This window comes from Gymnogyps californianus, chromosome 28, assembly GCF_018139145.2.
Source record: "Gymnogyps californianus isolate 813 chromosome 28, ASM1813914v2, whole genome shotgun sequence".
Lineage (NCBI taxonomy): Eukaryota > Metazoa > Chordata > Aves > Accipitriformes > Cathartidae > Gymnogyps > Gymnogyps californianus.
The window spans coordinates 1,389,264-1,403,350 of record NC_059498.1 but is presented as its reverse complement, the minus strand read 5'-3'; the positions used below and the strand labels follow the sequence as shown (position 1 = coordinate 1,403,350).

At 40.2% G+C, this 14,087-nt stretch overlaps 1 protein-coding gene across 1 annotated transcript; it reads left to right on the top strand.

Moving 5' to 3' along the window:
- The first annotated feature begins 2,906 nt into the window (after positions 1 to 2,906).
- On the top strand, positions 2,907 to 3,743 carry LOC127026716 (olfactory receptor 10A4-like). Its single transcript, XM_050912028.1, has one exon. It carries the CDS (start codon positions 2,907 to 2,909, stop codon positions 3,741 to 3,743), a length of 837 nt encoding a protein of 278 aa, XP_050767985.1.
- Positions 3,744 to 14,087: the final 10,344 nt, after the last annotated feature.

Here is a 14,087-nt window from a genome sequence, read left to right as displayed (position 1 = left end):
ACCTTGTAGAGGTCTTGGCCAGAGTCAGTCATCTAGACTACGTTTATACTCAGTGGGGAGAAGTGGACACTTTTACAAGTTTAGATCATCTTGCTCTTTGCAGTGTATTAGGTGAAACAGGCCGTACAAGTGCTTGTTTTTCTCTATTCACTATAAAAGACATTCAGACCCCCAGACCAAGAATTCAGACACAGAATGTATTATCTACTTTGACATCTAAACTTAGATGACCTGTATCTTACTACAACCTTGTAGGTATCTGCAAGGAGATGATAAACTGCAAACGAACTTATAAAGGCCCTGAGTGCACAAATAGGCCTTAATGCCCCTGCCCAGACTCTCCTATGGCCTCCACCCACACCCTCTGCCCATGGGCCTAGGGTCTACATTTAAGATCACTTAAGCTGGGCCTGGTATTGATCCTGATCAGGAGACCATTGCACGTTTAGGAGCTAGTGATGCATGTAACAGTTCGCCTGAGAAGGCCCAGACCTGTGCTGTGCTGAACATCCAGTGTGGCCTTCAGGTCTGTGTTGTGCTGTGCACATCTCTTGGCCACAGGATAAACTCAGCAGCTCATGGTAAGCGAGGGGCCTGCAGGCAGCTTCCACTCAGTACCGGCGGCACCACCACCTGCATGGCCTTGCCTGTGTCTAAAAGTGAAGCAACAAGTTCTCATGAGAACATCCTTTAGGAACAGAGTTGTCTTCTTGTGAGGGAATTCTGTAATAGATTGAATGACCAAAAGGGAGAGCTACCTCCACGGACAGGATCTATGCAGCACACCGTGGGAAAATCCATCCCCTTCTGCACAAATGCAGGGTTCCCAGCATCGGAAAGGACATAAGATTTGCTCACTACCCATATTCATTTTTATTGTATGCTATTAAAAGGGCTCTTTTATTTAGCCATTTGTTGTTGGGCCTTTCTTATGGAGACCCAGAAGGAACCCTGCATTGTTTCTCTCACCTCAGTGCCCCTCCAAATGCAGATGAGATGACACCCATCTTCCACAGTCAGAAGGAAAGCAATTGTACCATTTAGGCTGTTAACTGGCATGACATCATAAGCATTGAAACAGACCCCAGTTAAACTCAGTTGAGAGTAAATCTGTGTCCAGACTTGACTATCTCCAGGCCTGACTGACAGGCATGTACTGCAGCTTTTCAGATAAATCATGCAATGGAGAACCGCTCCCCCTGCTCCTCCTGACCCCTCCCCAGCCCCACTGATCAGAACAGGGCCCAGATGATGGACTTTTAGATTTTTCTCACTAGATGTTGGTTATTTGAATCAATACATAAAAATTTCGCTTGTAGTGTTCTGGGGATTTTGAGCAAAGTGCAGACAGAGACCTGAGCAATTTGTTCCAGAAATCTGGGGGTTATATTTGATTAAAAGTGGAATTGCTGACTCATATCCGCACTGCCAGTGTTAAGACATCTCATTCAGTCTGAATTTCCTTCACCTGGCCTTCGGACTGTCTTTCCCCACTCTTATCTTTAGTCATCAACTGTAGAGTGACCTCTGCATTGTAGTCATCTTCTGTGAACAGCAGAGAGAAAGTGATTTTGTAGGGAAGAATCACCTCATGTGATGCAGGTGTCTTCTGGATGATAACCTAAGTGACTGCTTAGAAGTGCTGTATCTTTGTTTAATTAAACAGAAGAATAGTATGATTCACCCGAAAAAAGACAGACATCATTATCCATAGAGGACAATTTCTGAACAATCTGACGGGCCTATCTGAGATGGTATGATGAGTTCTCCCATGGAGGGGTCTGTCCCTCACCCTTAGTTAGAGAGCATAAAGCCAGAGTTAGACATGAGCTATGCACATGTTGTCTCCTCCTGCCAAGCCTTTTCCCTGTGCCTAGTTTGTGTAGTTTGTGTGTATTTTCCATACCAAATTTTTATCCCTAAAGTTTGGTGGGATCAGCCCCAAGACCACGACTGGTTAAAAAATAACAGATTAAAATAGATATGCAAGTGCTCTATAGGTCTTTCTTTACAGTTAGTTCCAGGAGCTAACAGGAGAATCAGAGAGAGGGTGTTGTCAAACCTAAACAATGCGGAAAAAAAACCTGACTCCTACAATTGCAAGTAGTCAATACCCAACAGACTATTTTCCACTGGGAATATAAACACATTGAAATACTCAAGGTTTGTGATGTGGCTTTTCCCAAAATATTAACCACAGCCTTCTCCTAATGGCAGGTGAGCTACTTTATTTTACGTCAGTCTCCTTTCTCTTCTTCTGCATGTTGTTGTTGTTCTCCCACCTACACAGGGCTTCTCTTTAAGGGAGACTCATCTAGCTATGAAGTGAATGGATTATTGGAATAGAAAATAAATTCCAAGACATTTTTTATTCTTGAAAAGAACTGCTCCTCCTGAAGAGTGCCTGGGGCAAAGGTAATTTCCTGGAGTAAAACTAAAGTAAAATATAATACTAACAATAGTAATAATGAACTATAATAATAATAATAATGAAAAGGAATACAACAAAAAAAAGAAGAGGGGAAAAAAAGGAGGGGAAAAAATAAAAACCAGTGATGCACAATGCAATGGCTCACCACCTGCTGATCAATGCCTGAGCAGTGATCCACTCCTCCCGGCCAACTCCCCCCGTTTATATACTGAGCATGACATTCTATGGTATGGAATATGCCTTCGGCAAGTTCGGGTCAGCTGTCCTGGCTATGCTCCCTCCCAGCTTCTTGCACACCTGCTTGCTGGCAGAGCATGGGAAACTGAAAAAATCCTGACTTAAGATATGCGCTACTTAGCAACAACTAAAACATCAGCGTGTTATCAACATTATTCTCACACTAAATCCAAAACACAGCACTGTACCAGCTACTAAGAAGAGAGTTAACTCTATCCCAGTTGAAACCAGGACACTCATGTACCTCAGTACTTTGGTGGGAAACATCCTCATCATTATGATCACTATAGTAGATGCTGCCCTTCACTCCCCCATATATTTTTTCCTCAAGAACTTGTCCTTCCTGGAGATTGGCTACACTACATCCACAACCCCCAGGATGCTGGCGAACTTCCTCACAAAAAGGAAGGGCATATCCTTTCTGGGCTGTGCCACACAGATGTATGCCTTCTCCCTCTTAGGGATCACAGAATGTTGTCTGCTGGCTGCCATGGCCTATGATCACTATGTGGCCATATGCCATCCCCTACGCTACACAACCATGATGAGCTGGAACATGTGCTTCCTGCTACTGGCTGTATCTTGGCTTATTGGGGTCTTGGTGGCCTTAGGGCAGACAACTTTCATCTTTACCCTTCCATATTGTGGGCCCAACAGGATCAATCACTTCTTCTGTGACCTGCCGCCTCTGCTGAAGCTGGCTTGTGTGGCCACCTACAAGAATGAAATCACCACCTACATAATAGCTGTCCTCTTCGTCATGGTACCCTTCTTACTCATAGTTGTGTCATATGTCCAGATTCTCCACACCATCTTCAAGATGCCATCAGCTGGGGGTAAGAGAAAAACATTCTCTACCTGCTTCTCTCACCTGGTCGTGGTCACACTGTTTTACGGATCTGGCATTGTGACCTACTTGAGACCCAAAGCTTTTTATTCAAGCAGCAGTAACAAACTGCTCTCTCTCTCTTACACACTGATGTCTCCAATGATGAACCCCTTGATTTACAGCTTGAGGAACAAAGAGGTGAAACAAGTCTTGAAAAGACTGATAGCCAAAAATATAAATATGTGACATGTTTATGAATTATATTAAATTAAATCTAGCAGTAGCTTTGTGCTATATTTTGCGGGTTACTGGAAGGACAATATGACTTGCCATCACTTACCCAAAAAGTCATATCTACCTTGTAGCTCTGAGTCAGTCCTCCAGATAATTCCATTTTTATTTTGATTGTTTTTTCTTTAAGAGGTATTTTTCATATTATTTTTCAATTTATTTCAATTTATTATTGTCATTTTAGGGTAGATTTGGCATACAGATGAAGTGAATTGCATGGTACCATATCCTTTATGTCCTGTCCCTCCATACAGAAATAGTTCTGTACTGTGCAGATATGTTTACCTGTGGTAAGATGAAACTCACAATATTCAGAGAATATTGTGAAAACATTTCTGTGGAGCTTATCCAAAAATAATTACACGGTGATGAGGGCAAGAAATCAACAGAGAATAGGACAATGGACCTAATGAGAAGCACTCCACAGATATCTAAGACATTAGTCTTCTGGTGAGTTCTGATGAAGATATTTCCCAGATGAGCTCTTCAGCTCTATTCTGTGAAGAAAGTTTATTTGAAGGCTTGAAGTCGTAATGATTTGCTTTACTTCCAATATCTTAAACGTAAAGAACTATGGCAGGGCTGATAACCTTGTTCTCCACAGGTATTGAGTGGAGTGAAATAGATAAAGTAAAAACACAGTTTATGTGTTCTAAACTAGATTTCTGCTGCAGTAAGAGACAAACTATCACTTAGACATCTCCATTGCTGTATATTGTTTGTGTGAGAAGTCAAAATGATAAGTTTATGTAAACATATCTATATCTTAGACTTCTGAATTGAGAGCAGAATAAAGCAATGTCCGTTTTTGTGCAAGTAAAAGGTTGATTGTGGGATGAAAGAAACTACTTGAGTGTTAAGGAAATGGGTGGTCATACAGAAGTTGGTTTGAGACCTGTCATTTTAAAAGGAAGGTTAAAACTTCATTTATTTTTCCTTTTTTCCTCTGGCCGTGATATGTACCCATGTTGTGGTTTAACCCCTGCCAGCAGCTAAGCACCACGCAGCCACTTCCCCCTCCCCCCTCCCAGTGGGATGGGGAGGAGGATCAGAAAAAAAAAGGTAAAACTTGTGGGTTGAGATAAGAACAGTTTAATAATTAAAGTAAAATAAAATACACTACTACTAATAATAATAATATAAAAATTTTAATGAAAAGGAATATAACAAAAAAAAAAAAAAGAAATAACACCCAAGAAAAGATAAATGATGCACAATGCAATTGCTCACCACCCGCTGACCAATGCCCGAGCAGCGTTCCGCCCCTCCCGGCCAACTCCCCCCGTTTATATACTGAGCATGATGTTCTATGGTATAGAATATGCCTTTGGCTAGTTCGGGTCAGCTGTCCTGGCCATGCTCCCTCCCAGCTTCTTGCACACCTGCTTGCTGGCAGAGCATGGGAAACTGAAAAAATCCTTGACTTAAGATATGCGCTACTTAGCAACTAAAACATCAGCGTGTTATCAACATTATTCTCACACTAAATCCAAAACACAGCACTGTACCAGCTACTAAGAAGAGAGTTAACTCTATCCCAGCCGAAACCAAGACAATCCATCTGGAGGATTCATGGGATCCTAGTTTAACTCTTCACTCTTGTCATTTTCTTTGCTCAGCTAAGACAGGGGATGTGAAATTAGTCATTAAGATGGGAGAAGCGTAGGAGGGTGTTTTGCACTGGGAGTTGCTAGATCATTATGATCCCAGTAAGACAGAAACACAGACTGTGTCAAGTAGCTATTTATTAGTGCTAATGCTATAAAGGAGAGGATATTGTATATATAAAGCTGCATCACTTCAGATACTGGGAACCCCAAGCTGTGAAGCATCAAATGGGCCTCTGATCAACATGCAGCATGCCATGTACATCCTGTCAATAGAAGGGTTACTCTATTTTGATCATTTGAGTCAGTGTAGGATTTTCTAAAAAGAAAACAATTATATCCATAATTTCTACTGTCAAACAGAAAGGATGTTCACAGGAGAACTTCTTGCTGCACTGTTAGATAAAGGCAAGGTCATGCAGGTGGTGTAATCACCGGTACCAAATGGGAGCTGCCCGCAGGCTCCTCTGTTAAAATGAGCTGCTGAGTTTATCCTGCAGCCAGGGGACTTGTGCCGCACAACACAGACCTGAAGACCACACTGGATGTGCAGCACAGCACAGCGCTACAGCCTGCACTAACTCCTTGATGCACGATGATCTTCCGTCAAGATGAGTGCAGAGGTTGCAAAGGGATATTAGGAGTGGCCGCTGCCTCCAGCAGCCCAGCGGAGTTCCCGGGGACCCGGGGTCTCTGACCAGCCTGAGGGACGCAGCTGCCACTTTCCCGTCTGCAGTTTCAACCAGTAGCAAAGGTGAGCACCCATCCCGGAGACACACGGACATGCCCAGACAGACACACACAGAGGACACTGACATGGCCAGTCACACAGACTGCCACAGCCAAGGCTCTGCTGTCAAAAGCAGCCACATACAGGACCCACATCACACACAAGCACAGGATGCCGTGTCTCCTCCTCTGGGGCTGGCAGAGACAGGAGGTCACTAGTGCAGGCACACACACGACACTCACACACACGACACTCTCTGGGTTCACAAGCACACGCACGTTCATGGATCCCCCAAGCATCAGCACAGCCCCTCTGCCTGGTACCCCTGCCTCTGATCCCACCCCACGGTCCCTTACTCGCTGGCTGGTCCAGCTTGATGCACCAAAAGTCCAGGGGGGGCTCTCCAAAGCTGTGCCTGGAGTTTCTTAGTGGCTCGTTGATTAGTAGCTGGCACCTTTTGGTCTCTGCCATTGTCTCCATTATCTCTTGTCTACCAGGTTTGTGTCTCTGTGTTGTTGTTTATCACTTCTCCCTCTACTTATTATTGCCTATTGCATTGAAAATGTCCTTGATCAGATAATGAAGAAGATGCTTTCACCTTCCACCTACCCTTAGCAGCATCATACTATAATTTTGGCGTTCTGGCAGGCTGCAGTGCAGAGGTATGATTATGTGGGGCAATTCAGACAGAAACAAATAAAAACCCCGCTCTTGCTTGTTTATTTGTGTCTGAATTACAGGAGTATCACACCTGTCTGGAATTCAGTTTGAGATTAAGATGCCTATATCCAGGCACTGAAATGTGACTCCACATGAACTAAAAATCTGAACTCTTGTGTAGACAGAACATACCTCCTTTTTTTCCCCAGAGATATCAGAGGTGTTATGCAGTGGGTGTGCCCACTCTATACTAGAGAATTATAGACTGATGCATGGACTCCAATAGTAATCTGCAAAGACTGCAGAGAACTAGTTCGTGATATATCATGAACAGAACTTATGCAGGGTACCATTATTTTCAGTAGGTTTTCTTCAGAAGACACTAAGAAAATGGTTGTCTGAAATATGAAGTATGTTGAAAAAGTGGGCTACATACTACATGCGGAGGAAAAAATACTCTCTACGTAATAAGTAATATAATTCTTATGATCTCTTTCTCTGAAACAGATTGTAACAATGTTAATCCATTTTATTTATGTGGCATATGCTGTGTCTTGTTATATGCTATTATTTTTCAAAATGCAATAGACAAGCATTATAAAGTTTATCCAGCAGGGACACAATGACAGAGGGTGTTTGGTTTGGTTTTTTTTTAATGTGTATTCTCTGTTCTATTTTGCTCTGGTTTTATGTCTTTAAAAAGGACATCACACAATTCTGGGGAAGGGGAGCAGGGGGGACACACAGAAAGAAACCAAAATATCATGGAAACAATTTGTAATGTTTTTGACCTTGGATTCTGAAAGAGTTATGGTTGTGTGAAAACTATTTATACTATTAACTGTGTTGTGACTCTATATGAAACTGAGTGTAACACTCATCTGCCCAAGTCTACATCTAATTTCAAATTTAGAAATCTAAATGTATCTAGAGCCATTATACAGAAATAAGAACATGTAGCAAGTTAGTTATGTGGCCTGTCTTAACTGCAAATTTTTTGATTAAAATAATGGCGCTCTGAAGGGACCTCTCTTCACTATCTATAAAAGAAGACTTGAGAAATATGTACATTGTAGACATCCAGTGTTAGATGGCACGAATCCCGCTTTTCATGCAAAAATTCTGCATCTTCCATGCAGTCAAGACACTGGTGAGCCCATTTCCTAGGCAGACAAAAAAATTCAGTAAAACAAAATTTTACTTAAACTCTGTACCAGGCTATTGATTTCATAAGCAAAAGTGATACTTTCAAATTAACAATTAATTTTGTATTTTGATTGTGGTATTTGGAGATGACACATATTTAAAATCATCAGACTGGGTGATGCATGTGATCCTTCTTCATCAGATGAACAATGTTTCATTCTTGTAAGGCCAAGAAAACTTGACAGGACTCCAGAACACTAACTACTAAACCTTGGCAGAGAAGAAATCTTTCTTTTCTTATCCATCAAGGTAATGCAGACATTTTGCCTTGCAGGGAATTTTGTCAATTAGACGAGAATATTATACAGATGGCATTAATCTGATCAAATGCAACTACCCGCAGCTGAGTTAAAATCTCCTCATAGACAGCAGAGAGAAAAAGAACTTCTAGGACATCATTTGACTGATACATGTCACAGAAATAATATCTAAAACATGCCTGATTAACAATACACACTAATGGTCTTTCTTTGCAGTGACTGTAAAGAGACCCTGAGTAGTTAGCTCAGAGGTAGATGTCTGCTTCAACATTTAAAGATAGGGAAGAGGGGTACCACTGAAGAATGCATACAGCAAAACACTGCATTATATGTTTATGGTTATTCCACCTACTTCTCTCTGCAATCAGTTTAAGGCATTGTCATGTCCGCCTAATGCTTTTCTCAAGGCTTTCTTCACCTCTGCATTCCTGAGAGTGTAAATGAAAGGATTCAATATGGGAGTCACAATAGTTTTGAGGATATTCACAATTTTGTTCGAATCAGAGAAGTCTGATGATAGCACCTGATGTACAGGAAGATGGTGGAGTCATACCACAAAATTACAACACTAAGATGAGCTGTGCATGTACAAAAAGCTCTTCGCCGACCTTGGCTCATGGGATCCCCAAGACAGTGGAAATGATACAGATGTAGGATGTTGTTGTGGTTTAACCCCAGTCAGCAGCCAAGCACCACGCAGCCGCTCCCTTACTCCCCCCCTGCTCCCAGTGGGATGGGGAGGAGAATTGGGAAAGAAGGTAAAACTTGTGGGTTGAGATAAGAACAGTTTAATAACTAAAGTAAACTAGAATACTAACAATAATAATAATGAAATATAATAATAATAGTAATGAAAAAGAGTATAACAAAAAAAGGGGGGGGGGGAAACCAGTGATGCACAATGCAATTGCTCACCACCCACTGACCGATGCCCGAACCGCGATCCACCCCTCCCAGCCAACTGCCCCCAGTTTATATACTGAGCATGACGTTCTATGGTATGGAATATGCCTTTGGCTAGTTTGGGTCAGCTGTCCTGGCCATGCTCCCTCCCAGCTTCTTGCACAGCAGCTTGCTGGCAGAGCATGGGAAACTGAAAAAATCCTTGACTTAAGGTAAGCGCTACTTAGCAACAACTAAAACATCAGCGTGTTATCAACATTATTCTCACACTAAATCCAAAACACAGCACTGTACCCGCTGCTAAGAGAATTAACTCTGTCCCAGCTGAAACCAGGACAGATGTGAATGTTACCACTAAAGAGCCAAGTACAGATGTGGAGAGGGTGACAAGACATACCATTTCAACAAAATGAGTGTCAGAACAGGAGAAAGGAATCCATGAATCTGTGTCACAAAAAAAAAAAAAGGCGTTGATGATGTTGGGGCCACAGAATAATGAGGTGGAGATTAGAGAGGCTGCGATAGTGACACCCAGGAAACCGAACATCCAGGAGCTAATGGCCAGTTGTGTGCACAAGGTGTTGCACATGAGGACACTGTAGTGTAAAGTGTAGCATATGGCCAGACAGCAACCATAAACATGACAGCCAAGACAGCACATTCCATACAGCCCAAAGAGAAGACGAAGTACATCTACAAGGTGCAGCTGATGAAGGAGATGATTTGACTCTTTCCAAGGAATACTCCAAGGGCTTTGGGTGCACAAGCTGTAGTGTATCTCCAGAAAGGAGAGGTTGCCAAGGAAGCAGTACATTGGAGTCTGCAGGAATGGATAGACCCCCACTAGCACTATGATGGCCATATTTGCCAATACTGTTAGTATGTATGTTACAGAAAAGAGCAGAAAGAGGGTGATTGGCAAACACTGATTCCAGGGAATCCCAGAAGAATGAATTCTTCTACCATAGATTGGTTCTATCTGGTTTGGGTTTTTTTAGCCATGACCCATCTGTCAACACACACAGAATGTATTGACCAAAGCGTGTATTGAACTATTCTCTACTTATGTCTCAGACAGGACAGGTTCACAGGTTTACTGTGGTAAAAATAAGGAGTTTCTCTTTCATTTCATACACTGGCAATGAAGTGAAATTGATCTGTCCATATTCAGATGCTCACACTTGAGCAAACTGTCTAAACTTCCACAATCAATGGGGAAAAACAAGCACTTCTAGGGCACAATTATCTGATTGTATGAGGATGATGTTTGAACTATCAAATGACCCACATTCTAGAAATAACTGTTTATTTTCATGAACTACTCATGTTCATGGTCTAGGCAGACTAGTACAGATACACATGCATATATTGCTGACATCTGTTTTATGTTAGATTAACACTCTTACCTCTCACAAGTGTGTAAATAAAATCTAAGAAACTCATTTTATACTGTACTTCTTTGATAGTCAATAATCAGCCAGTGGAACAAACTGAACAGATCTATTGATAGAAACAGTTAATGTAGTATTCCCTTTTTGTACATTTTCCCCACTAGACCTTAATTAATTTATTAAACAAACAAATAAAACTGTGTCAAAAAGAGATAATACACATGACTTTCAAAACATAAATACCTCTAAACAGAGATTTTTCTCATGTTATTTTACCTACTTTGAATCGTTTATGTAAATGTGAGCTCCTCTTCTCATCAGTGGAGATACACAGGCAGCTCAATAGGACTTCTCTTAGAAGTCTGTTTTATGATGAAGTGAATTCACCACCTGTGTGTGATTCAGCAGCCACAGGAGTAATTTTAAACAAGTTAGAGGAATTCAGGTGCATAACTTGTATTTATATGTGTAAGTTCCTACTGAAATCATTAGTCATTTGGCTTCAAACAGGAAATTCTAAGTATCATTAGATTTCACAAAACAAAAATGCTCATTAATCCACACCCAGTTCAACCAGCTGTAGAATTCCGCTATAGTGAAAAACCACACTCCATCTTTTGCAAATTGTGATAAGCAATAATGCCACATTGATCTCTTTTAGGACTGCATCGTAAAGCTTCACATTTACTGGAAGATGAATCCCTTGTTTATGAACTACAAGTGAATCCTTCATCCAAGAGGCTTATTTCACCCACACCCCCCCTATATGCCCCATGGGCTTCATATCAACAACAGTGTATCAATTACCACAGTCCTTATATGTTGCAATGCTAGTCAGAAAAACAGAGCACTTGATATCAGGGGAATGGTGATACTTTCATCACACAACATGTTCTCTTCACTGAAAGTCCTTCAGAAAATTGTGTGTTATTCTCTGAGGCTTTTTGTTGTTGTTTTTTGGTTTTCTCTACCTAACAGCTAGTAGCCAGCACCAATATTTTAAAGGCGGATGATGACAGTGCTTGTTGTCAGAAACTGGTCCCACTGTTGGGATGATAAAGTTCAGGAAAAAAGACAAAATTTACCCAAAGTCTTGGTGGTCCTGATTGCTCTAAGAGGGAAACATTGCACCTTACTTCAGTCACACAAACTTTAAATGTCTATAATAAAATATATTTATTTAGCTGCTTCTATTTTCAGTGGAACAGAAGTCTTTCAATTTAATGGACAATTTGTACTAACTGTTTAGATACCCATCTTAGTGTGTCACCTATCACTCCCTTAGGGTTACCAATCACTAAAGTGATTAATGAAAGTACCTAAAAATACTTAGTAGTAAAGTAGCATTTAGAAGAGTAAAGCTAAGAGAGCTGGCAAAACCACCCATTTTCCGACTATGTTTTGTTACTCTTTGAGTAGATCTGAGAGCAGTCTGGGTTAGTAAAGATTATGGCACTTTCTGGGATAGAGGAGTTTAGTTGCTGTAAGTATGCTGAATTGTGATTGTATTATGAGTTGTCCAGATGGAGATGCCCCTGAGGTGATTTGTAGTGTTTGAAGGTTTAAACATTTGTGAAGCTAGTCATGAGAAAACTGGGATGGAATGGTAACATGATTTGCTTGTTGAGCTGAATTATTAATAAATTCAGATTTTAGATAGCCCAAATGAGAATGTCTTTAGTTAGTTGAATTGGTTCCTTTGTGCTTGTGTATTGAGTAAACCACTGGTGATTCAAGTTTAATTGCTCAAAAATTCTCAGAACTGTTGAAAATGAATGCAATTATTCAGATAATTAAAGAAGAATTAATTCACTTTCCCACCATAATAATTTTTCTACTTGTCTTACTTTTTACAGACTGCATTTCAGGGACTGTTAAGGTGAATGATCTCAAAATCTGTTAAACAAACAACAGAGGAAACAAAAAAATACCTTTGTTTTGTAAAACCTTGTTTTCACTTTGGAAATATTAGGTGGTCTATATTGAAAAAACCACAATTATTGATAAAAAGAGTGGAAATTGCAGCTTCACACTTCATCTATCAACAAAATTTATGTCAATACTTTATCTGAGGGCTTTAGCAGAGAAAGAGCTCTATCCCTCAGATTAATGGATATAATAGCTGCATCGATTCTGAACAATAGTTGGTCCATTATCCCTTTGTGGCTCAAGTAGGATCCATTTATATTGAAAAAAAGTTCATTGGGGCGATTGTCAGCTCAAACTGCATGAAAAGATTAAATTGTTGTATCTCAGTCTGCCACGGTGTTTTTATGGCAGGATGCTTTCCTTGATGGTATGATACTATGACTATGTCCATTGCAAAGTGGGCAAAAAAAAGGACTGAAACATCTGTCTGAAGAATTAGTAGATGCTTCCTCAGTATTAAGCAATACATATTAAGCAGTACATAAAATCTATAAAAAACCAACAGTATTACGAATGGAACCAAAATGAACATGCTAGAAAGCAAGCCTCACAGCTAGGCAAGAGAATAAGGGAAATGACAGTCCAACTCAAGAAGCTGAAATGAAGTCAAAGCAATGGAAGGAAAGGAGCTAGCTACAAAACCTCTGAAACATTCAGATCCACTACAATCTAGATGGTCATTCATCTCACGGAATGTTATCCTTACTAAGCTGCACAAGCGCAGGAGTTAGATGGCCTGACCATTTCACACAGCTTTGATTCAGTCTCGGACAAGCACATGTTTTACTCTCAGAAGTCTTATTGCTCAATAAACTTACAACTCTCAGCTAAAAACTATGGGTTTATGGGACTTAAGATATCAAGATTTTAACAATAAGGATAGATGACATTTCTTCCTAAGAAGTGTTTTGCGCTGGTTCAACAGAATTCTTCAAAGGAGGTTATGATATTCAAAAGAGCCTAAGATAAACAGGTGCCAAACTGCTTTACACTATAGAAAGTACCAGCTAAGTACATTACAGTATTTTCAGTCAAGCTGAAATTTATTTACATCAATTTTCTTCAACAAGTGTTAAAAATTTAAACCAGAGCTGGGATTCATCCCACTTAATTTTTGCTATCCAGAAGTCAGATATATCATGTTAGGTATTGGCTCCACTTTTAATCAATGGAGTAGTTCCCCAGTTTGTTCTGGAGAATGATTAATCTACCAAGGTAGATTTCTAAAGTGGTCAAATGAAACATGTTCTCTAAGTTCCTGTTTTTCCCAATAATTCTAGAGCGCCACATGTAACTGTATTAGATATGGGCAAGCAGGTTTTAGGTGGCTAAAAATAGGTGAGAATAATTTAAACCCTCACATTTAGGGATATAACCCTCCCGAATGCAGTTCAACTGTATAAATTTATAACAGATCACATAGTGATTATTTCTTTAGTGATATTTGCTGCAAATCAGAACTTAGAGTAGAAATAATGTTAAACTTTGAAGAGAATTATTAAATTTAATTTGGTCAGCATTATTTTTTAATATATATTTTACTTATGTACAATACTAGAGATTATTTTATCTTTCTTTTTTTTCCTCTGTACCAAAAATATATTTTAAATTTT

Bases quoted from the DNA above. Each gene is read 5' to 3' on its own strand.
- LOC127026716 (XM_050912028.1), top strand. From the start codon at position 2,907: ATGTACCTCAGTACTTTGGTGGGAAACATCCTCATCATTATGATCACT.